The sequence below is a fragment of the Salvelinus namaycush genome, chromosome 8 (assembly GCF_016432855.1).
Source record: "Salvelinus namaycush isolate Seneca chromosome 8, SaNama_1.0, whole genome shotgun sequence".
In the NCBI taxonomy this organism is placed as follows: domain Eukaryota; kingdom Metazoa; phylum Chordata; class Actinopteri; order Salmoniformes; family Salmonidae; genus Salvelinus; species Salvelinus namaycush.
Genome location: NC_052314.1, coordinates 66,433,350 through 66,458,768, shown reverse-complemented (window position 1 = coordinate 66,458,768; position 25,419 = coordinate 66,433,350). Strand labels below are relative to the sequence as shown.

At 45.1% G+C, this 25,419-nt stretch overlaps 1 protein-coding gene across 1 annotated transcript in view; it reads left to right on the top strand.

Annotated features, from left to right (window-relative positions):
- dnah6 (dynein, axonemal, heavy chain 6) overlaps window positions 1-25,419 on the top strand; it is a 168,135-nt gene that overhangs the window by 23,893 nt on the left and 118,823 nt on the right. The window contains exons 2-19 of the mRNA XM_038999073.1: window positions 5,051-5,140; window positions 5,391-5,511; window positions 5,801-5,952; window positions 6,209-6,361; window positions 6,585-6,836; window positions 7,327-7,455; window positions 8,821-8,934; window positions 11,445-11,588; window positions 12,282-12,437; window positions 12,825-12,875; window positions 12,968-13,180; window positions 13,591-13,771; window positions 13,904-14,000; window positions 16,007-16,235; window positions 22,984-23,148; window positions 23,900-24,010; window positions 24,233-24,358; window positions 24,671-24,826. Coding sequence (XP_038855001.1) covers window positions 5,051-5,140; window positions 5,391-5,511; window positions 5,801-5,952; window positions 6,209-6,361; window positions 6,585-6,836; window positions 7,327-7,455; window positions 8,821-8,934; window positions 11,445-11,588; window positions 12,282-12,437; window positions 12,825-12,875; window positions 12,968-13,180; window positions 13,591-13,771; window positions 13,904-14,000; window positions 16,007-16,235; window positions 22,984-23,148; window positions 23,900-24,010; window positions 24,233-24,358; window positions 24,671-24,826 — 2,640 coding nt within the window. The remainder of the gene's footprint in view (window positions 1-5,050; window positions 5,141-5,390; window positions 5,512-5,800; window positions 5,953-6,208; window positions 6,362-6,584; window positions 6,837-7,326; window positions 7,456-8,820; window positions 8,935-11,444; window positions 11,589-12,281; window positions 12,438-12,824; window positions 12,876-12,967; window positions 13,181-13,590; window positions 13,772-13,903; window positions 14,001-16,006; window positions 16,236-22,983; window positions 23,149-23,899; window positions 24,011-24,232; window positions 24,359-24,670; window positions 24,827-25,419) is intronic.

Here is a 25,419-nt window from a genome sequence, read left to right as displayed (position 1 = left end):
CCATGTTATGATAGGATAGTATTACTAACCGGACAACAGCACCTTGTTCTTGGTGAATGGTCCTCAGATGTCAGGCTATTAAAACATTTAGGGATGGTTTCCCCGACACAGACCAACACTAAAACTGAACAGAACTTTCCATGAAGATTCTTCACATTGCTTTTAATTCTAGAACTAGGTTTAATCTGTGTTTGGAAAACTGGCCCCAAAAACTACAACTGAACTAAATAACACCCTTGTCTTTGGTGAACTAACACCTGCACTTGACTTGTTCCTACTAGCACGGACTTCGCTGATAGCTGCTTTGAGGGGAAATGTACTCACTATAACAGGTGTAGTTGTCTCACCTACCTTTCTGCTAAAAAAAACTGTTTTTTATTAGTCAATGGCAGTGTTTCACACCTTGCTGTTGATCATGGGCTGAGTGAAGGCATCAAAGTAGGAGTCAGTCACCAGAACAACTAATGACAACACCGTCTCCTGGAACCTGGAGATGATCTCTGACACACACTCCTGTTAGGGGAATACACACACACAGGCACACACAGACACACACACAGGCACACACACACACAGACACACACACACACACACACAGGCACACGCACAGACACACAACACAGACACAGACACGCAAACAAAAACACAGGCACATGCATAAAGAGAGCGAGAGAGAGATACATTGTTACAAACAAAAAAAGTAACAAATTCAGAGCCATATTGCTATGTTGCAGAACGATGACATCTGTCAGTTGTATTCCACTACCATTCAGGTAGAGCAGATGTAATACTATCCTATCATAACATGGTTGTATTCCACTACCATTCAGGTAGAGCAGATGTAATACTATCCTATCATAACATGGTTGTATTCCACTACCATTCAGGTAGAGCAGATGTAATACTATCCTATCATAACATGGTTGTATTCCACTACCATTCAGGTAGAGCAGATGTAATACTATCCTATCATAACATGGTTGTATTCCACTTACCATTCAGGTAGAGCAGATGTAATACTATCCTATCATAACATGGTTGTATTCCACTACCATTCAGGTAGAGCAGATGTAATACTATCCTATCATAACATGGTTGTATTCCACTACCATTCAGGTAGAGCAGATGTAATACTATCCTATCATAACATGGTTGTATTCCACTACCATTCAGGTAGAGCAGATGTAATACTATCCTATCATAACATGGTTGTATTCCACTACCATTCAGGTAGAGCAGATGTAATACTATCCTATCATAACATGGTTGTATTCCACTACCATTCAGGTAGAGCAGATGTAATACTATCCTATCATAACATGGTTGTATTCCACTACCATTCAGGTAGAGCAGATGTAATACTATCCTATCATAACATGGTTGTATTCCACTACCATTCAGGTAGAGCAGATGTAATACTATCCTATCATAACATGGTTGTATTCCACTACCATTCAGGTAGAGCAGATGTAATACTATCCTATCATAACATGGTTGTATTCCACTACCATTCAGGTAGAGCAGATGTAATACTATCCTATCATAACATGGTTGTATTCCACTACCATTCAGGTAGAGCAGATGTAATACTATCCTATCATAACATGGTTGTATTCCACTACCATTCAGGTAGAGCAGATGTAATACTATCCTATCATAACATGGTTGTATTCCACTACCATTCAGGTAGAGCAGATGTAATACTATCCTATCATAACATGGTTGTATTCCTCTACCATTCAGGTGGAGGAGATGTAATACTATCCTATCATAACATGGTTGTATTCCACTACCATTCAGGTAGAGCAGATGTAATACTATCCTATCATAACATGGTTGTATTCCACTACCATTCAGGTAGAGCAGATGTAATACTATCCTATCATAACATGGTTGTATTCCACTACCATTCAGGTAGAGCAGATGTAATACTATCCTATCATAACATGGTTGTATTCCACTACCATTCAGGTAGAGCAGATGTAATACTATCCTATCATAACATGGTTGTATTCCACTACCATTCAGGTAGAGCAGATGTAATACTATCCTATCATAACATGGTTGTATTCCACTACCATTCAGGTAGAGCAGATGTAATACTATCCTATCATAACATGGTTGTATTCCACTACCATTCAGGTAGAGCAGATGTAATACTATCCTATCATAACATGGTTGTATTCCACTACCATTCAGGTAGAGCAGATGTAATACTATCCTATCATAACATGGTTGTATTCCACTACCATTCAGGTAGAGCAGATGTAATACTATCCTATCATAACATGGTTGTATTCCACTACCATTCAGGTAGAGCAGATGTAATACTATCCTATCATAACATGGTTGTATTCCACTACCATTCAGGTAGAGCAGATGTAATACTATCCTATCATAACATGGTTGTATTCCACTACCATTCAGGTAGAGCAGATGTAATACTATCCTATCATAACATGGTTGTATTCCACTACCATTCAGGTAGAGCAGATGTAATACTATCCTATCATAACATGGTTGTATTCCACTACCATTCAGGTAGAGCAGATGTAATACTATCCTATCATAACATGGTTGTATTCCACTACCATTCAGGTAGAGCAGATGTAATACTATCCTATCATAACATGGTTGTATTCCACTACCATTCAGGTAGAGCAGATGTAATACTATCCTATCATAACATGGTTGTATTCCACTACCATTCAGGTAGAGCAGATGTAATACTATCCTATCATAACATGGTTGTATTCCACTACCATTCAGGTAGAGCAGATGTAATACTATCCTATCATAACATGGTTGTATTCCACTACCATTCAGGTAGAGCAGATGTAATACTATCCTATCATAACATGGTTGTATTCCACTACCATTCAGGTAGAGCAGATGTAATACTATCCTATCATAACATGGTTGTATTCCACTACCATTCAGGTAGAGCAGATGTAATACTATCCTATCATAACATGGTTGTATTCCACTACCATTCAGGTAGAGCAGATGTAATACTATCCTATCATAACATGGTTGTATTCCACTACCATTCAGGTAGAGCAGATGTAATACTATCCTATCATAACATGGTTGTATTCCACTACCATTCAGGTAGAGCAGATGTAATACTATCCTATCATAACATGGTTGTATTCCACTACCATTCAGGTAGAGCAGATGTAATACTATCCTATCATAACATGGTTGTATTCCACTACCATTCAGGTAGAGCAGATGTAATACTATCCTATCATAACATGGTTGTATTCCACTACCATTCAGGTAGAGCAGATGTAATACTATCCTATCATAACATGGTTGTATTCCTCTACCATTCAGGTAGAGCAGATGTAATACTATCCTATCATAACATGGTTGTATTCCACTACCATTCAGGTAGAGCAGATGTAATACTATCCTATCATAACATGGTTGTATTCCACTACCATTCAGGTAGAGCAGATGTAATACTATCCTATCATAACATGGTTGTATTCCACTACCATTCAGGTAGAGCAGATGTAATACTATCCTATCATAACATGGTTGTATTCCTCTACCATTCAGGTAGAGCAGATGTAATACTATCCTATCATAACATGGTTGTATTCCACTACCATTCAGGTAGAGCAGATGTAATACTATCCTATCATAACATGGTTGTATTCCACTACCATTCAGGTAGAGCAGATGTAATACTATCCTATCATAACATAGGTTGTATTCCACTACCATTCAGGTAGAGCAGATGTAATACTATCCTATCATAACATGGTTGTATTCCACTACCATTCAGGTAGAGCAGATGTAATACTATCCTATCATAACATAGGGTTATTCCACTACCATTCAGGTAGAGCAGATGTAATACTATCCTATCATAACATGGTTGTATTCCACTACCATTCAGGTAGAGCAGATGTAATACCATCCTATCATAACATGGTTGTATTCCACTACCATTCAGGTAGAGCAGATGTAATACTATCCTATCATAACATGGTAGTATTCCACTACCATTCAGGTAGAGTAGATGTAATACTATCCTATCATAACATAGGGTTATTCCACTACCATTCAGGTAGAGCAGATGTAATACTATCCTATCATAACATGGTTGTATTCCACTACCATTCAGGTAGAGCAGATGTAATACTATCCTATCATAACATGGTTGTATTCCACTACCATTCAGGTAGAGCAGATGTAATACTATCCTATCATAACATGGTTGTATTCCACTACCATTCAGGTAGAGCAGATGTAATACCATCCTATCATAACATGGTTGTATTCCACTACCATTCAGGTAGAGCAGATGTAATACTATCCTATCATAACATGGTTGTATTCCACTACCATTCAGGTAGAGCAGATGTAATACTATCCTATCATAACATGGTTGTATTCCACTACCATTCAGGTGGAGGAGATGTAATACTATCCTATCATAACATGGTTGTATTCCACTACCATTCAGGTAGAGCAGATGTAATACTATCCTATCATAACATGGTTGTATTCCACTACCATTCAGGTAGAGCAGATGTAATACTATCCTATCATAACATGGTTGTATTCCACTACCATTCAGGTAGAGCAGATGTAATACCATCCTATCATAACATAGGGTTATTCCTCTACCATTCAGATAGAGCAGATGTAATACTATCCTATCATAACATGGTTGTATTCCACTACCATTCAGGTAGAGCAGATGTAATACTATCCTATCATAACATGGTTGTATTCCACTACCATTCAGGTAGAGCAGATGTAATACTATCCTATCATAACATAGGGTTATTCCTCTACCATTCAGGTAGAGCAGATGTAATACTATCCTATCATAACATGGTTGTATTCCACTACCATTCAGGTAGAGCAGATGTAATACTATCCTATCATAACATGGTTGTATTCCACTACCATTCAGGTAGAGCAGATGTAATACTATCCTATCATAACATAGGGTTATTCCTCTACCATTCAGGTAGAGTAGATGTAATACTATCCTATCATAACATAGGGTTATTCCTCTACCATTCAGGTGGAGGAGAAGACGTGTGGTGACGGCCCTGGTCTGGAGGCCATGTTAGAGGATGATAAACACCTCCTGAACATCGTCCTCGACATCAAGGTCAGCATTCTTAAAGGTTATTTGAATTAGCTAGTGGATTGTAATTGTCTTGGACATTTTGGTGTCTATTATGATTCCTAATGCCAAAGCTCTTTAAATATTTTGTGGCATTTAAATGACTATCACAGTCCAATGTTTTGTTATCTTGCCTCTTCGTCCTGACTGTTCGTCTAACTGGCTGCTTCATTAAGACGTTTGTTTTGTTGTCTCTCCTCGTCTCCCTCTTCCTCCTCCTCTCGCTCCCTCTCAGCAATCGCTCCAGTTTGCGTTTGACTCGGCCAGCGTGTACGCGCGCACCTTCGAGAGCTTCCGCGTCTTCTACAGAGAGAATGAGAGTCTGGACCTGGACGCGCTCAGAGATCAAGATCACGGTACCGTAGCCACACTCTTCATCATCATCAATTAAATGAACTTACTAGGGAACAGAGAAAATGGATTAGCCAAGGCACTCCTTTTCAGTATGTAGCTTTGAGTTTCTACATTCAACACAAATACCACAGCAGCATTTCCATTTTGTCTCAGTTCGTTCAGACCTTTGGATCCAATGAGGTCCTTTAGGTGTTTTCTGTATATTTCACAGTGGCAAATCAACACTCTCCATCTCTCTTTTTGAAACTGTCTAGAGAGTCACCATGTGACTCTGTTCCCTGTTCCCTGTAGGAGTGGCGTTCTTCGCTGAGAGTCTGGAGAAGTACCACGGCGAACATAAAGAGGCCCTGGCCATCAAACAGAAGAGACACCTGGGCCTGCTGCTGGTAGACACCACTCTGCTGAAAGGGAAGCTCATTCCCTCACCACTACGTTGTCTGGAGGTAGGAGGAGTGGAACTCACAGTTACCCCGTGTTAAATCACCCCCTAGACTCCGGACCTTTGCACTTTGGAGATCTGAGCAATATGTATAAATATAAACTTCCACTTAGCCTATCAGAGGGCAAGTTTGAGCTATTACCAAAATGCTTACACATGTCCATAGGGCATAGGGTCAAGCGGTGGATTTGGGATTGGGCCGTCCATCCACTGACCAACATTAACGCCTGTGCTGCCCCCCTCCCCACCCTCCCCTCCAGGCCATCAATGACATGCTCCCCCTGCTGGCCAAGAGAAAGATCGACGCCATCATCGCTGAGGCGCAGGATGCCCAGTTCAAACTGGAGTTCATCCCCTCTGCAACTACAGAGTTCGTCAACTCCCTCACCTTCCTAGAGGAGATACAGGAGCGGGTAAGAGACGGTTTTGTCTAGAAGGGATACAGCTTTTGTAAAAATTGACTTTCGTGGCAGGTAAGAATTTAGGGTTAGGAAAATGAACGTAGCAGGTTACATCGTGGATGTTTCTGGGAAAAGACCTAGTCAAATTTCTGTTTTCAGCCATCATGGCCCGCCTAGGAAAGCATCTGAGGGAAACACTGACAGTTCTTTCATGGTCTGTGTGTTTGTGTGTCAGATGGAGTGGTTGGACGAGCAGACGGAGACCGTGTCCCAGATGTACAAGCTGATAGACTCCTACTCCGTGCCCAGCCCTCCTGAGGACTTTGCCGTCTACGCCACCCTGAAACCCTCAGTCACCGCCGTACGCAACGCCATCGACAAGGCCGTGGGAGAGAAGGACGCCAACGTGGACAAGTTCTGTATCCACCTCCAACGGGACATCACCGACCTCAACAAGGAGGTCAAGAGGGTCAAACAGCAGGCTCAGGTAACTAGAGGTCAAGGGTCAACGTTCAGATGCATTGTATCACACTAGCTTCACCATCACGCTAAGGGTCAGTGTTTGTCCCCAGATAGGCTTTATAAATAACCGTGGAAAAAGATAAGAATGTCTCTGGATATGACAGTCATTTACAACTGGGTTCCTCTTCCCCAGGTCGTTGTGCTCTAACTGACCTGAAAAGATCATTTAGTCTGTAAGAGTAGGGTAAATAGAGATGTGTGTGGGTTTGATCCAGATCAGGGAGGGCCAACTTTGATGGGGTTGGAGCCACTAAAAATCTGAACTCGTAATGAGTGGCCGCTATGGCTCGCTGGTCTGCATACCCACATCCATACCCACATCCATACCCTACACACGCAGGCAGAGCCGGCCCTAGCCTTTTTGGGGCCCTAGGGGAATTTTTGCTGCGAGCAAAACAGTTGCCCATCCCTGATCCATGTATAACTGTGTGTATGTGTTCATCTCTGCTCCCCAGAACAATCAGATCATGGACATCAACGCTGAGCGTCCCAAGGTCCGTCTGCTGCTGGAGGAGGTCCAGGTCTCCATAGACGAGCTGCAGACCCAGGCCTTCCAGTACAAGTCTTTCCAGAAGAACTTCAAGGTACAATACAGTACCATACCATGCAATACCATACTATACCATACTATACTATATTCTACTATACAATACTATACAATACCATACCATACTATACTATACAATATTCTAGAATACAATACGATACAATACATAGATGAGATGCAGAGTAATAGGATACAGTATGTCTTCTGACCACCAGAGGACAGCAAAACACCACTTTTCACCATATTGTTCTTTGAGAGAAACAGTGTAGTTAAATGTAGAGTAACTGTTGTGCGTTTATGTATTTTCCCTTTGGCACTTTTTCACACCTGGATGTGCATTGATTGAGGCAATTCAGATTAGGTTTCTCTTTCAAAGGATGCCTATATTCTCTATCCCTCTCTGACCTCTAACCCCTGACCTCTGTAGGTGGAGGTAACTAAGTATGAGGCGTTAGTGGAGATGAGTGACCCCTCTCTGACCTCTAACCCCTGACCTCTGTAGGTGGAGCTGACTAAGTATGAGGCGTTAGTGGAGATGAGTGACCCCTCTCTGAGCTCTAACCCCTTGCCTCTGTAGGTGGAGATGACTAGGTATGAGGCATTAGACGAGCTCAGTGACCCCTCTTTGACCTCTAACCCCTAACCTCTGTAGGTGGAGGTGACTAAGTACGAGGCGTTAGAGGAGCTCAGTGACCCCTCTCTGACCTCTAACCTCTGACCTCTGTAGGTGGAGGTGACTAAGTACGAGGCGTTAGAGGAGCTGAGTGACCCCTCTCTGAGCTCTAACCCCTGACCTCTGTAGGTGGAGATGACTAGGTATGAGGCATTAGAAGAGCTCAGTGACCCCTCTCTGACCTCTAACCCCTGACCTCTGTAGGTGGAGGTGAATAAGTACGAGGCGTTAGAGGAGCTGAGTGACCCCTCTCTGACCTCTAACCCCTGACCTCTGTAGGTGGAGGTGACTAAGTACGAGGCGTTAGAGGAGCTGAGTGACCCCTCTCTGACCTCTAACCCCTGACCTCTGTAGGTGGAGGTGACTAAGTACGAGGCGTTAGAGGAGCTCAGTGACCCCTCTCTGACCTCTAACCCCTAACCTCTGTAGGTGGAGGTGACTAAGTACGAGGCGTTAGAGGAGCTGAGTGACCCCTCTTTGACCTCTAACCCCTAACCTCTGTAGGTGGAGGTGACTAAGTACGAGGCGTTAGAGGAGCTGAGTGACCCCTCTCTGACCTCTAACCCCTAACCTCTGTAGGTGGAGGTGACTAAGTACGAGGCGTTAGAGGAGCTCAGTGACCCCTCTCTGACCTCTAACCCCTAACCTCTGTAGGTGGAGGTGACTAAGTACGAGGCGTTAGAGGAGCTGAGTGACCCCTCTTTGACCTCTAACCCCTGACCTCTGTAGGTGGAGGTGACTAAGTACGAGGCGTTAGAGGAGCTGAGTGCGGAGGTGAAACTGAAACAGCTGCTGTGGGACTCTCTGGAGGAGTGGGACGCCCTGCAGGCCGGCTGGATGGAGGTACAGTATGCAACCATGCAGGGGGTTAGGTATCACACACAATACACTGTGTTCCCTACCATACACTTCTGACACTTTAGAAAGGAGATTGTTCCTCTATTCTTCGCTGTCTCAAAGTCTCACCTTTTGCATTCTGACCACACTGCAAAAGTTAATACGATTTTGTCTGAAAATGAGGCTACAGCAACATATTCTAACTGCCTGTGTATCTTCCTTCTCAGTGTATGTAGTAACAGTAGTATACTCCACCTGTCTTCTCAGTGTATGTAATAACAGTAGTATACTCCACATGTCTTCCCAGTGTATGTAATAACAGTAGTATACTCCACCTGTCTTATCAGTGTATGTAATAACAGTAGTATACTCCACCTGTCTTCTCAGTGTATGTAGTAACAGTAGTATACTCCACCTGTCTTCTCAGTGTATGTAATAACAGTAGTATACTCCACCTGTCTTCTCAGTGTATGTAATAACAGTAGTATACTCCACCTGTCTTCCCAGTGTATGTAATAACAGTAGTATACTCCACCTGTCTTCTCAGTGTATGTAATAACAGTAGTATACTCCACCTGTCTTCTCAGTGTATGTAATAACAGTAGTATACTCCACCTGTCTTCTCAGTGTATGTAATAACAGTAGTATACTCCACCTGTCTTCTCAGTGTATGTAATAACAGTAGTATACTCCACCTGTCTTCTCAGTGTATGTAATAACAGTAGTATACTCCACCTGTCTTCCCAGTGTATGTAATAACAGTAGTAAACTCCACCTGTCTTCTCAGTATATGTAATAACAGTAGTATCCTCCACCTGTCTTCTCAGTGTATGTAGTAACAGTAGTATACTCCACCTGTCTTCCCAGTGTATGTAATAACAGTAGTATACTCCACCTGTCTTCTCAGTGTATGTAATAACAGTAGTATACTCCACCTGTCTTCTCAGTGTATGTAATAACAGTAGTATCCTCCACCTGTCTTCCCAGTGTATGCAGTAACAGTAGTATACTCCACCTGTCTTCTCAGTGTATGTAATAACAGTAGTATACTCCACCTGTCTTCTCAGTGTATGTAATAACAGTAGTATACTCCACCTGTCTTCCCAGTGTATGTAATAACAGTAGTATACTCCACCTGTCTTCTCAGTGTATGTAATAACAGTAGTATACTCCACCTGTCTTCCCAGTGTATGTAATAACAGTAGTATACTCCACATGTCTTCTCAGTGTATGTAGTAACAGTCGTATCCTCCACCTGTCTTCTCAGTGTATGTAGTAACAGTAGTATACTCCACCTGTCTTCTCAGTGTATGTAATAACAGTTGTATACTCCACCTGTCTTCTCAGTGTATGTAGTAACAGTAGTATTCTCCACCTGTCTTCCCAGTGTATGTAATAACAGTAGTATACTCCACCTGTCTTATCAGTGTATGTAATAACAGTAGTATACTCCACCTGTCTTCTCAGTGTATGTAATAACAGTAGTATACTCCACCTGTCTTCTCAGTCTATGTAATAACAGTAGTATACTCCACCTGTATTCTCAGTGTATGTAATAACAGTAGTATTCTCCACCTGTCTTCTTAGTGTATGTAATAACAGTAGTATACTCCACCTGTCTTCCCAGTGTATGTAATAACAGTAGTATACTCCACCTGTCTTCTCAGTGTATGTAATAACAGTAGTATACTCCACCTGTCTTCTCAGTGTATGTAATAACAGTAGTATCCTCCACCTGTCTTCTCAGTGTATGTAATAACAGTAGTATACTCCACCTGTCTTCTCAGTGTATGTAATAACAGTAGTATACTCCACATGTCTTCCCAGTGTATGTAATAACAGTCGTATCCTCCACCTGCCTTCTCAGTGTATGTAATAACAGTAGTATACTCCACCTGTCTTCTCAGTGTATGTAATAACAGTAGTATACTCCACATGTCTTCCCAGTGTATGTAATAACAGTAGTATACTCCACCTGTCTTCTCAGTGTATGTAATAACAGTAGTATACTCCACCTGTCTTCTCAGTGTATGTAATAACAGTAGTATACTCCACATGTCTTCCCAGTGTATGTAATAACAGTCGTATCCTCCACCTGCCTTCTCAGTGTATGTAATAACAGTAGTATACTCCACCTGTCTTCTCAGTGTATGTAATAACAGTAGTATACTCCACCTGTCTTCTCAGTGTATGTAATAACAGTAGTATACTCCACATGTCTTCCCAGTGTATGTAATAACAGTAGTATACTCCACCTGTCTTCTCAGTGTATGTAATAACAGTAGTATACTCCACATGTCTTCCCAGTGTATGTAATAACAGTAGTATACTCCACCTGTCTTCTCAGTGTATGTAATAACAGTAGTATACTCCACCTGTCTTCTCAGTGTATGTAATAACAGTAGTATACTCCACCTGTCTTCCCAGTGTTTGTAATAACAGTAGTATACTCCACCTGTCTTCTCAGTGTTTGTAATAACAGTAGTATCCTCCACCTGCCCTTCTCTCCCTCCCAGTGTAAGTTTGAGGAGTTGGACCCAGAGACTCTGAGTGCCCAGGTCAATAAGTATGCCAAGTGTGTGAACCAGCTGGAGAAAGGCCTGCCACCCAACAGTGTGGTTCCACGACTCAAAGAGCACGTTGAGGGCATGAGGGAGAAGGTATGATGTGTGTTGTGTAGGATGATTCTCTCCAGTTGATGTCGATATGATGTGTGACAGAAGGTGTTTTTTGTTACAGTCTGTAATATACTGTATATGCATGCATGTACAAACCATTAGGAACACCTGCTCTTTCTATGACACAGACTGACCAGGTGAATCCAGGTGAAAACTATGATCCCTTATTGATGTCACTTCAATCCACTTCAATCAGTGTAGATGAAGGGGAGGAGACGGGTTAAAGAAGGATTTTTAAGCCTTGAGACAATTGAGACATGGATTGTGTATGTGTGCCATTCAGAGGGTGAATGGGCAAGACTAAAGATTGAAGTGCCTTTGAACAGGGTATGGTAGTAGGTTCCAGGCACACTGGTTTGAGTGTGTAAGAACTGCAACGCTGCTGGGTTTTTCACCCTCAACAGTTTCCCGTGTGTATCAAGAATGGTCCACCAACCAAAGGACATCCAGCCATCTTGACACAACTGTGGGAAGCATTGGAGTCAACATGGGCCAGCATCCCTGTAGAACACTTTCAACACCTTGTAGAGTCCATGCCCGACGAATTGAGGCTGTTCTGAGGGCGAAAGGGGGTGCAACTCAATATTAGGAGGGTGTTGCTAATGTTCTGTACACTCAGTGTGTGTGTTACCTGGCTGTGTGTGAGTGTAAGGTGTGTGTGTTTTCTCCCTCCAGCTGCCAGTGATCACAGACCTGCGTAACCCGTGTCTAAAGGGCAGGCACTGGGAGATTCTGGAGGCCATCATAGAGGCCAGTCTCCTGGAGGAACCTCAAACTCTGGCCTCTCTAGAGGAACTCAACATCTTCAGCTACAGCGAAGCGATACAGGAGGTAACACCCACCCTCTGCTATGACATGGACATACAGGAGGTAACACCCACCCTCTGCTATGACATGGACATACAGGAGGTAACACCCACCCTCTGCTATGACATGGACATACAGGAGGTAACACCCACCCTCTGCTATGACATGGACATACAGGAGGTAACACCCACCCTCTGCTATGACATGGACATACAGGAGGTAACACCCACCCTCTGCTATGACATGGACATACAGGAGGTACCACCCACCCTCTGCTATGACATGGACATACAGGAGGTACCAACTACAGACCTGTTGATGTAGTTGTATGTAGCTATTCCGTTGTAGCAGGTAAACCAGGTCAAGCAGAAGCAGTACAGTGTTTGACCCAGTCTGGTTCTTCTCTTGCAGGTGTCAGGACAGGCTTCAGGAGAGGCATCACTGGAGACCATCCTTAAAAAGGTAGGAAAGACCCAGGAAGAACATGAAGAGATTCCATGTTGCAGTTCTACTTCCTGTAATTCTTATTGTCTAAACTCAACCCCACTGTGTAGGTTGAGGATTCCTGGAAGACCACGGAGTTTCCGGTTCTCTCCCACCGGGAGTCTAAAGACCTGTTCATCCTGGGAGGAACTGATGACATTCAGGTGCTGCTGGATGACAGTACCATCAACATGGCCACGGTGGCGTCCTCTCGCTACGTCGGCCCCATCAAGACCAGAGTAGACGAGTGGCAGAGGCAGCTAAACCTCTTCAGCCAGACACTGGTGAGACCGAGATCAATCACATTCATTTACTGTTTTGGTTCAACTCTAGGTGAGAGACTAGTGTCAGACCAAATCCAATGGATGGTACTGTGTGATGATGCTGTTTTATACGCCTAATGGTCATGTATCAAATGCTAGGTAATTCTCTCCCCCTCTACCCTTCTAATCCTAACCCTCTTTCTCTCACTGATTTACTTCTCTCTCTCACTCTCTCTCTCTCTCTCTCTCTCTCTCTCTCTCTCTCTCTCTCTCTCTCTCTCTCTCTCTCTCTCTCTCTCTCTCTTCATTTTGTTATTTTGTTGTCTTTCTTTCTTTCTTTCTCTCTCTGGCTGTACCTGCAGAGTATCTTCAGTGCTCCAGAATATAACCTCTCTACCTCCATCCCTCCCTCTCCCTCCCTCCTCCTGTAGGAAGAGTGGCTGACGTGTCAGCGTAACTGGCTGTACCTGGAGAGTATCTTCAGTGCGCCAGACATCCAGAGACAGCTTCCTGCTGAGGCCAAGATGTTCCTCCAGGTGGACAAGTCCTGGAAGGAGATTATGAGGAAGGTCAACAGGCTTCCCAATGCTCTGAGGGCTGCTACACAGCCAGGTAACTAACTCTCTCTCTCACTCACACACTCACACACACAGAGAGAGGTAATCACACACACTCACACACTCAGCGAGAGAGAGAGGTAATCACACACACCACCCCCCTCCCCTGTTGTCTTTGTCTCTACAGGTCTGCTGGAGATGTTCCAGAACAACAACGCCCTACTAGACCAGATCCAGAAGTGTCTGGAGGCCTACCTGGAGTCCAAGAGAGTCATCTTCCCCAGGTACTGTCTGCATGTTTCTCTAGACCAGATCCAGAAGTGTCTGGAGGCCTACCTGGAGTCCAAGAGAGTCATCTTCCCCAGGTACTGTCTGCATGTTTCTCTAGACCAGATCCAGAAGTGTCTGGAGGCCTACCTGGAGTCCAAGAGAGTCATCTTCCCCAGGTACTGTCTGCATGTTTCTCTAGACCAGATCCAGAAGTGTCTGGAGGCCTACCTGGAGTCCAAGAGAGTCATCTTCCCCAGGTACTGTCTGCATGTTTCTCTAGACCAGATCCAGAAGTGTCTGGAGGCCTACCTGGAGTCCAAGAGAGTCATCTTCCCCAGGTACTGTCTGCATGTTTCTCTAGACCAGATCCAGAAGTGTCTGGAGGCCTACCTGGAGTCCAAGAGAGTCATCTTCTCCAGGTACTGTCTGCATGTTTCTCTAGACCAGATCCAGAAGTGTCTGGAGGCCTACCTGGAGTCCAAGAGAGTCATCTTCCCCAGGTACTGTCTGCATGTTTCTCTAGACCAGATCCAGAAGTGTCTGGAGGCCTACCTGGAGTCCAAGAGAGTCATCTTCCCCAGGTACTGTCTGCATGTTTCTCTAGACCAGATCCAGAAGTGTCTGGAGGCCTACCTGGAGTCCAAGAGAATCATCTTCTCCAGGTACTGTCTGCATGTTTCTCTAGACCAGATCCAGAAGTGTCTGGAGGCCTACCTGGAGTCCAAGAGAGTCATCTTCCCCAGGTACTGTCTGCATGTTTCTCTAGACCAGATCCAGAAGTGTCTGGAGGCCTAGCTGGAGTCCAAGAGAGTCATCTTCCCCAGGTACTGTCTGCATGTTTCTCTAGACCAGATCCAGAAGTGTCTGGAGGCCTACCTGGAGTCCAAGAGAGTCATCTTCCCCAGGTACTGTCTGCATGTTTCTCTAGACCAGATCCAGAAGTGTCTGGAGGCCTACCTGGAGTCCAAGAGAGTCATCTTCCCCAGGTACTGTCTGCATGTTTCTCTAGACCAGATCCAGAAGTGTCTGGAGGCCTACCTGGAGTCCAAGAGAGTCATCTTCTCCAGGTACTGTCTGCATGTTTCTCTAGACCAGATCCAGAAGTGTCTGGAGGCCTACCTGGAGTCCAAGAGAGTCATCTTCCCCAGGTACTGTCTGCATGTTTCTCTAGACCAGATCCAGAAGTGTCTGGAGGCCTACCTGGAGTCCAAGAGAGTCATCTTCCCCAGGTACTGTCTGCATGTTTCTCTAGACCAGATCCAGAAGTGTCTGGAGGCCTACCTGGAGTCCAAGAGAGTCATCTTCCCCAGGTACTGTCTGCATGTTTCTCTAGACCAGATCCAGAAGTGTCTGGAGGCCTACCTGGAGTCCAAGAGAGTCATCTTCCCCAGGTACTGTCTGCATGTTTCTCTAGACCAGATCCAGAAGTGTCTGGAGGCCTAGCTGGAGTCCAAGAGAGTCATCTTCCCCAGGTACTGTCTGCATGTTTCTCTAGACCAGATCCAGAAGTGTCTGGAGGCCTAGCTGGAGTCCAAGAGAGTCATCTTCCCCAGGTACTGTCTGCATGTTTCTCTAGACCAGATCCAGAAGTGTCTGGAGGCCTACCTGGAGTCCAAGAGAGTCATCTTCCCCAGGTACTGTCTGCATGTTTCTCTAGACCAGATCCAGAAGTGTCTGGAGGCCTAGCTGGAGTCCAAGAGAGTCATCTTCCCCAGGTACTGTCTGCATGTTTCTCTAGACCAGATCCAGAAGTGTCTGGAGGCCTAGCTGGAGTCCAAGAGAGTCATCTTCCCCAGGTACTGTCTGCATGTTTCTCTAGACCAGATCCAGAAGTGTCTGGAGGCCTAGCTGGAGTCCAAGAGAGTCATCTTCCCCAGGTACTCTGCTGGATTGGTGGTCACCGTCTTAACCACTTGGTTAATGGTTCTATATCTGCTGATGTCATGTCTCACTGTGTTGTGATGTTCCCTGTGGTGAAATGTTGGAAACCACTTCATGAATCAAGTCTCTCGGTTCCCAGGTTCTACTTCCTGTCCAACGATGAGCTCCTGGAGATCTTGGCTCAGACCAGGAACCCCCAGGCCGTTCAGCCCCACCTCAGGAAGTGTTTTGATGCTATCGCCCGCCTGGAGTTCGCCCTGCTGCCCCCTCCGCCCCCCGGCGCCATGACAACGCAGCCTGCAGACGGAGAGCAGGAGAAGGTCTACAGCAACGACATTCTGGCCATGGTTTCACCTGAAGGAGAGAAGGTAGGTAATATACTGGTCATGGTCTCACCTGAAGGAGAGAAGGTAGGTAATATACTGGTCATGGTCTCACCTGAAGGAGAGAAGGTAGGTAATATACTGGTCATGGTCTCACCTGAGAGAGAGAAGGTAGGTAATATACTGGTCAGGATCTCACCTGAGAGTGAGAAGGTAGGTAATATACTGGTCATGGTCTCACCTGAGAGAGAGGAGGTAGGTAATATACTGGTCATGGTCTCACCTGAAGGAGAGAAGGTAGGTAATATACTTGTCATGGTCTCACCTGAAGGAGAGATGGTAGGTAATATACTGGACATGGTCTCACCTGAGAGAGAGAAGGTAGGTAATATACTGGTCATGGTCTCACCTGAGAGAGAGAAGGTAGGTAATACACTGGACATGGTCTCACCTGAGCGAGAGGAGGTAGGTAATATACTGGTCATGGTCTCACCTGAGAGAGAGAGGGTAGGTAATATACTGGTCATGGTCTCACCTGAGAGAGAGAAGGTAGGTAATATACTGGACTTGGTCTCACCTGAAGGAGAGATGGTAGGTAATATACTGGACATGGTCTCACCTGAAGGAGAGAAGGTAGGTAATATACTGGACATGGTCTCACCTGAGAGAGAGAAGGTAAGTAATATACTGGACATGGTCTCACCTGAAGGAGAGATGGTAGGTAATATACTGGACATGGTCTCACCTGAGAGAGAGAAGGTAGGTAATATACTGGTCATGGTCTCACCTGAAGGAGAGAAGGTAGGTAATATACTGGTCATGGTCTCACCTGAGAGAGAGAAGGTAGGTAATATACTGGTCATGGTCTCACCTGAAGGAGAGGAGGTAGGTAATACACTGGTCATGGTCTCACCTGAGAGAGAAGGTAGGTAATACACTGGTCATGGTCTCACCTGAGAGAGAGAAGGTAGGTAATATACTGGTCATGGTCTCACCTGAAGGAGAGAAGGTAGGTAAAACACTGGACATGGTCTCACCTGAGCGAGAGGAGGTAGGTAATATACTGGTCATGGTCTCACCTGAGAGAGAGAAGGTAGGTAATATACTGGTCATGGTCTCACCTGAGAGAGAGAAGGTAGGTAATATACTGGTCATGGTCTCACCTGAAGGAGAGACGGTAGGTAATATACTGGTCATGGTCTCACCTGAAGGAGAGAAGGTAGGTAATATACTGGCCATGGTCTCACCTGAAGGAGAGAAGGTAGGTAATATACTGGTCATGGTCTCACCTGAGAGAGACAAGGTAGGTAATATACTGGTCATGGTCTCACCTGAGAGAGAGGAGGTAGGTAATATACTGGTCATGGTCTCACCTGAAGGAGAGAAGGTAGGTAATATACTGGTCATGGTCTCACCTGAGAGAGAGGAGGTAGGTAATATACTGGTCATGGTCTCACCTGAGAGACAGGAGGTAGGTAATATACTGGTCATGGTCTCACCTGAGAGAGAGAAGGTAGGTAATATACTGGTCATGGTCTCACCTGAGAGAGAGAAGGTAGGTAATATACTGGTCATGGTCTCACCTGAAGGAGAGACGGTAGGTAATATACTGGTCATGGTCTCACCTGAGAGAGAGAAGGTAGGTAATATACTGGTCATGGTCTCACCTGAAGGAGAGACGGTAGGTAATATACTGGTCATGGTCTCACCTGAGAGAGAGAAGGTAGGTAATATACTGGTCATGGTCTCACCTGAAGGAGAGAAGGTAGGTAATATACTGGTCATGGTCTCACCTGAGAGAGAGGAGGTAGGTAATATACTGGTCATGGTCTCACCTGAGAGAGAGGAGGTAGGTAATATACTGGTCATGGTCTCACCTGAGAGAGAGAAGGTAGGTAATATACTGGTCATGGTCTCACCTGAGAGAGAGAAGGTAGGTAATATACTGGTCATGGTCTCACCTGAAGGAGAGACGGTAGGTAATATACTGGTCATGGTCTCACCTGAGAGAGAGAAGGTAGGTAATATACTGGTCATGGTCTCACCTGAAGGAGAGACGGTAGGTAATATACTGGTCATGGTCTCACCTGAAGGAGAGAAGGTAGGTAATATACTGGCCATGGTCTCACCTGAGAGAGAGGAGGTAGGTAATATACTGGTCATGGTCTCACCTGAGAGAGAGAAGGTAGGTAATATACTGGTCATGGTCTCACCTGAGAGAGAGAAGGTAGGTAATAGACTGGACATGGTCTCACCTGAAGGAGAGAAGGTAGGTAATATACTGGTCATGGTCTCACCTGAAGGAGAGAAGGTAGGTAATATACTGCTCATGGTCTCACCTGAAGGAGAGAAGGTAGGTAATATACTGGTCATGGTCTCACCTGAAGGAGAGAAGGTAGGTAATATACTGGTCATGGTCTCACCTGAAGGAGAGAAGGTAGGTAATATACTGGCCATGGTCTCACCTGAAGGAGAGAAGGTAGGTAATATACTGGTCATGGTCTCACCTAAAGGAGAGAACGTAGGTAATATACTGGTCATGGTCTCACCTGAAGGAGAGAAGGTAGGTAATATACTGGTCATGGTCTCACCTGAGAGAGAGAAGGTAGGTAATATACTGGTCATGGTCTCACCTGAAGGAGAGAAGGTAGGTAATATACTGGTCATGGTCTCACCTGAAGGAGAGAAGGTAGGTAATATACTGGTCATGGTCTCACCTGAAGGAGAGAAGGTAGGTAATATACTGGTCAGGATCTCACCTGAAGGAGAGGAGGTAGGTAATATACTGGACATGGTCTCACCTGAGAGAGAGAAGGTAGGTAATATACTGGTCAGGATCTCACCTGAAGGAGAGGAGGTAGGTAATATACTGGTCATGGTCTCACCTGAGAGAGAGAAGGTAGGTAATATACTGGTCATGGTCTCACCTGAGAGAGAGGAGGTAGGTAATATACTGGTCATGGTCTCACCTGAGAGAGAGAAGGTAGGTAATATACTGGACATGGTCTCACCTGAAGGAGAGAAGGTAGGTAATATACTGGACATGGTCTCACCTGAAGGAGAGAAGGTAGGTAATATACTGGTCATGGTCTCACCTGAGAGAGAGAAGGTAGGTAATATACTGGTCATGGTCTCACCTGAGAGAGAGAAGGTAGGTAATATACTGGTCATGGTCTCACCTGAGAGAGAGAAGGTAGGTAATATACTGGACATGGTCTCACCTGAGAGAGAGGAGGTAGGTAATATACTGGTCATGGTCTCACCTGAAGGAGAGGAGGTAGGTAATATACTGGTCATGGTCTCACCTGAGAGAGAGAAGGTAGGTAATACACTGGACATGGTCTCACCTGAGCGAGAGGAGGTAGGTAATATACTGGTCATGGTCTCACCTGAGAGAGAGAGGGTAGGTAATATACTGGTCATGGTCTCACCTGAGAGAGAGAAGGTAGGTAATATACTGGACTTGGTCTCACCTGAAGGAGAGATGGTAGGTAATATACTGGACATGGTCTCACCTGAAGGAGAGAAGGTAGGTAATATACTGGACATGGTCTCACCTGAGAGAGAGAAGGTAAGTAATATACTGGACATGGTCTCACCTGAAGGAGAGATGGTAGGTAATATACTGGACATGGTCTCACCTGAGAGAGAGAAGGTAGGTAATATACTGGTCATGGTCTCACCTGAAGGAGAGAAGGTAGGTAATATACTGGTCATGGTCTCACCTGAGAGAGAGAAGGTAGGTAATATACTGGTCATGGTCTCACCTGAAGGAGAGGAGGTAGGTAATACACTGGTCATGGTCTCACCTGAGAGAGAAGGTAGGTAATACACTGGTCATGGTCTCACCTGAGAGAGAGAAGGTAGGTAATATACTGGTCATGGTCTCACCTGAAGGAGAGAAGGTAGGTAATACACTGGTCATGGTCTCACCTGAGAGAGAGAAGGTAGGTAATATACTGGTCATGGTCTCACCTGAAGGAGAGAAGGTAGGTAAAACACTGGACATGGTCTCACCTGAGCGAGAGGAGGTAGGTAATATACTGGTCATGGTCTCACCTGAGAGAGAGAAGGTAGGTAATATACTGGTCATGGTCTCACCTGAGAGAGAGAAGGTAGGTAATATACTGGTCATGGTCTCACCTGAGAGAGAGAAGGTAGGTAATATACTGGACATGGTCTCACCTGAGCGAGAGGAGGTAGGTAATATACTGGTCATGGTCTCACCTGAGAGAGAGAAGGTAGGTAATATACTGGTCATGGTCTCACCTGAAGGAGAGACGGTAGGTAATATACTGGTCATGGTCTCACCTGAAGGAGAGAAGGTAGGTAATATACTGGCCATGGTCTCACCTGAGAGAGAGGAGGTAGGTAATATACTGGTCATGGTCTCACCTGAGAGAGAGAAGGTAGGTAATATACTGGTCATGGTCTCACCTGAGAGAGAGAAGGTAGGTAATAGACTGGACATGGTCTCACCTGAAGGAGAGAAGGTAGGTAATATACTGGTCATGGTCTCACCTGAAGGAGAGAAGGTAGGTAATATACTGCTCATGGTCTCACCTGAAGGAGAGAAGGTAGGTAATATACTGGTCATGGTCTCACCTGAAGGAGAGAAGGTAGGTAATATACTGGTCATGGTCTCACCTGAAGGAGAGAAGGTAGGTAATATACTGGCCATGGTCTCACCTGAAGGAGAGAAGGTAGGTAATATACTGGTCATGGTCTCACCTAAAGGAGAGAACGTAGGTAATATACTGGTCATGGTCTCACCTGAAGGAGAGAAGGTAGGTAATATACTGGTCATGGTCTCACCTGAGAGAGAGAAGGTAGGTAATATACTGGTCATGGTCTCACCTGAAGGAGAGAAGGTAGGTAATATACTGGTCATGGTCTCACCTGAAGGAGAGAAGGTAGGTAATATACTGGTCATGGTCTCACCTGAGAGAGAGAAGGTAGGTAATATACTGGTCAGGATCTCACCTGAAGGAGAGGAGGTAGGTAATATACTGGACATGGTCTCACCTGAGAGAGAGAAGGTAGGTAATATACTGGTCAGGATCTCACCTGAAGGAGAGGAGGTAGGTAATATACTGGTCATGGTCTCACCTGAGAGAGAGAAGGTAGGTAATATACTGGTCATGGTCTCACCTGAGAGAGAGGAGGTAGGTAATATACTGGTCATGGTCTCACCTGAGAGAGAGAAGGTAGGTAATATACTGGACATGGTCTCACCTGAGAGAGAGAAGGTAGGTAATATACTGGACATGGTCTCACCTGAAGGAGAGAAGGTAGGTAATATACTGGTCATGGTCTCACCTGAGAGAGAGAAGGTAGGTAATATACTGGTCATGGTCTCACCTGAGAGAGAGAAGGTAGGTAATATACTGGTCATGGTCTCACCTGAGAGAGAGAAGGTAGGTAATATACTGGACATGGTCTCACCTGAGAGAGAGGAGGTAGGTAATATACTGGTCATGGTCTCACCTGAAGGAGAGGAGGTAGGTAATATACTGGTCATGGTCTCACCTGAGAGAGAAGGTAGGTAATATACTGGTCATGGTCTCACCTGAAGGAGAGGAGGTAGGTAATATACTGGTCATGGTCTCACCTGAGAGAGAGAAGGTAGGTAATATACTGGACATGGTCTCACCTGAGAGAGAGGAGGTAGGTAATATACTGGTCATGGTCTCACCTGAAGGAGAGGAGGTAGGTAATATACTGGTCATGGTCTCACCTGAGAGAGAAGGTAGGTAATATACTAGTCATGGTCTCACAAGAAAGGAGAGAAGGTAGGTAATATACTGGTCATGGTCTCACCTGAAGGAGAGGAGGTAGGTAATATACTGGTCATGGTCTCACCTGAAGGAGAGAAGGTAGGTAATATACTGGACATGGTCTCACCTGAAGGAGAGGAGGTATGTAATATACTGGACATGGTCTCACCTGAAGGAGAGAAGGTAGGTAATATACTGGACATGGTCTCACCTGAAGGAGAGGAGGTATGTAATATACTGGACATGGTCTCACCTGAAGGAGAGAAGGTAGGTAATATACTGGTCATGGTCTCACCTGAAGGAGAGGAGGTATGTAATATACTGGACATGGTCTCACCTGAAGGAGAGGAGGTATGTAATATACTGGACATGGTCTCACCTGAAGGAGAGGAGGTATGTAATATACTGGACATGGTCTCACCTGAAGGAGAGGAGGTAGGTAATATACTGGACATGGTCTCACCTGAAGGAGAGGAGGTATGTAATATACTGGTCATGGTCTCACCTGAGAGAGAAGGTAGGTAATATACTGGACATGGTCTCACCTGAAGGAGAGAAGGTAGGTAATATACTGGACATGGTCTCACCTGAAGGAGAGGAGGTAGGTAATATACTGGACATGGTCTCACCTGAAGGAGAGGAGGTATGTAATATACTGGACATGGTCTCACCTGAAGGAGAGGAGGTAGGTAATATACTGGACATGGTCTCACCTGAAGGAGAGGAGGTATGTAATATACTGGACATGGTCTCACCTGAAGGAGAGAAGGTAGGTAATATACTGGACATGGTCTCACCTGAAGGAGAGGAGGTATGTAATATACTGGACATGGTCTCACCTGATGGAGAGGAGACCGGCCTGTCTTTCTCTCTGTCGATTATTTCATTGTCACTGGAGATGGATCTTGAGATGTCAAGAGCAACGTAACAAAGTTTTTAATGAAATATTATCCTCGACTCCCATTACAATATTTGGCGTGTGTGTATTTGTGTGTGTTCATCCTGTGTGTGTGTAGGTGGGCCTGGCTAAAGGTCTGAAGGCGCGTGGTAACGTAGAGGACTGGCTGGGGAAAGTAGAGGAGGCCATGTTCTCTTCCCTCCGTCGCCTCAGCAAGGCCTCCATCGCTGACTACCAGAGCAAAGAACGAGAGGAGTGGGTGGTGGCTGGACACCCCTCACAGGTACACACACACACACACACACACACACACACACACACACACACACACACACACACACACACACACACACACACACACACACACACACACACACTAACCTCCATCGCTGACTACCAGAGCAAAGAACGAGAGGAGTGGGTGGTGGCTGGACACCCCTCACAGGTACACACACACACACACACACACACACACACACACACACACACACACACACACACACACACACACACACACACACACACACACACACACACACACACACACACTAACCTCCATCGCTGACTACCAGAGCAAAGAACGAGAGGAGTGGGTGGTGGCTGGACACCCCTCACAGGTACACACACACACACACACACACACACACACACACACACACACACACACACACACACACACACACACACACACACACACACACACACACTAACCTCCATCGCTGACTACCAGAGCAAAGAACGAGAGGAGTGGGTGGTGGCTGGACACCCCTCATAGGTACACACACACACACACACACACACACACACACACACACACACACACACACACACACACACACACACACACACACACACACACACACACACACACACACACACTAACCTCCATCGCTGACTACCAGAGCAAAGAACAGGAGTAGTTGGGTTGCCTCTGAGGAAATTAATGAATTCCTATTGTATGATTCTCATGTGTTGTAAACCTGGTGTCTGTAATAGGTTAATGTCCAGCTGCAGTGTTCCTCTGTGTCCACCAGGTGGTGCTAACCATCAGTCAGTTGATGTGGTGCAGAGACCTGGATGGCTGTCTGGAGGGAGACCACGACCACTTCATGGCCCTGCAGGACTTTGAATATGTCAACATTGATGTACGACCGTCCACAATGCCTGTTTTAACAGCCTACAGTGGTGACAACACCTTGGAACAGAGATATTTATCTTCATAGAAATACTGTCGTTTTTTGATGATTCTCCTGGTGCTTACGTGTCTGTCTGCTTGTCTGTCTGCTTGTCTGTCTGCTTGTCTGTCTGTCTGCCTGCCTCCCTCCCTACTTGTCTGTCTGTCTATGTATCGGTCTGTCTGTCTATAGAGGCTGAATGCCCTGGCAGCCCTGGTTCGAGGCCAACTCCCCAACCTGCACCGTAACATCATCACAGCTCTCATCACTGTAGACGTGCATGCCAGGGACATTGTCACAGACCTCGTGGCCCGGAAGGTACTGTAGGCCTGCACACCACCCACTGCATCATGGGAAGTGTAGTTCATTCAAAAAATATTGTTTTACATAAATCCAACTTGTCTGAACAAAAAATAACAGTTTATGTCCTGTTTATTTGACCTTATCCCTTGATTAGTGACCAAGGCTCTGTGTGTGTGTGTGTGTGTGTGTGTGTGTGTGTGTGTGTGTGTGTGTGTGTGTGTGTGTGTGTGTGTGTCTGTGTGTGTGTGTGTGTGTGTGTGTATATATATATATATATATATATATATATATATATATATATATATATATATATATATATATATATAGGTTGACTCCAGCAGTAACTTTGAGTGGCAGAGGCAGCTGCGTTACTACTGGGACTTGGATCTAGATAACTGTGTGGCCAGGATGGCTCTGTCCACCTACATCTATGGATATGAATACCTGGGGGCCTGCCCTCGCCTCGTCATCACCCCACTCACGGTAAAACACACACACACACTCAAGACAGTAACAAACAATGTATCAAAGCAACAGTCTAAGACATTGCAGATGGTATCCTTCTGTGCATGATTGTCTTTGTGTGTGTGTGCGCTCGCCCGCGCTTCGGGACATTTTTGCTCATCAGACATCTATTTGAAAAGCACTGCATGGGGAAATACGTGTCAGGATGCCTTGATTAACATGCCATGTTCCCCCGTGTCTTAAAGTTAAACAAATCAAAATCTATTTTATTTTTGAGATTCTTTAAAGTAGCCACCCTTTGCCTTGATGACAGCTTTGCCCACTCTTGGCATTCTCTCAACCAGCTTCACCTGGAATGCTTTTCCAACAGTCTTGAAGGAGTCCCTACATATGCTGAAAACTTGTTGGCCGCTTTTCCTTCACTCTGCGGTCCAACTCATCCCAAACCATCTCAATTGGGTTGAGGTCAGGTGATTGTGGAGGCCAGGTTATCTGATGCAGCACTCCATCACTCTCCTTCTTGGTCAAATATCCCTTACACAGCCTGGAGGTGTGTTGGGTCAATGTCCTGTTGAAAATCAAATGATATTCCCACTAAGCGCAAACCAGAT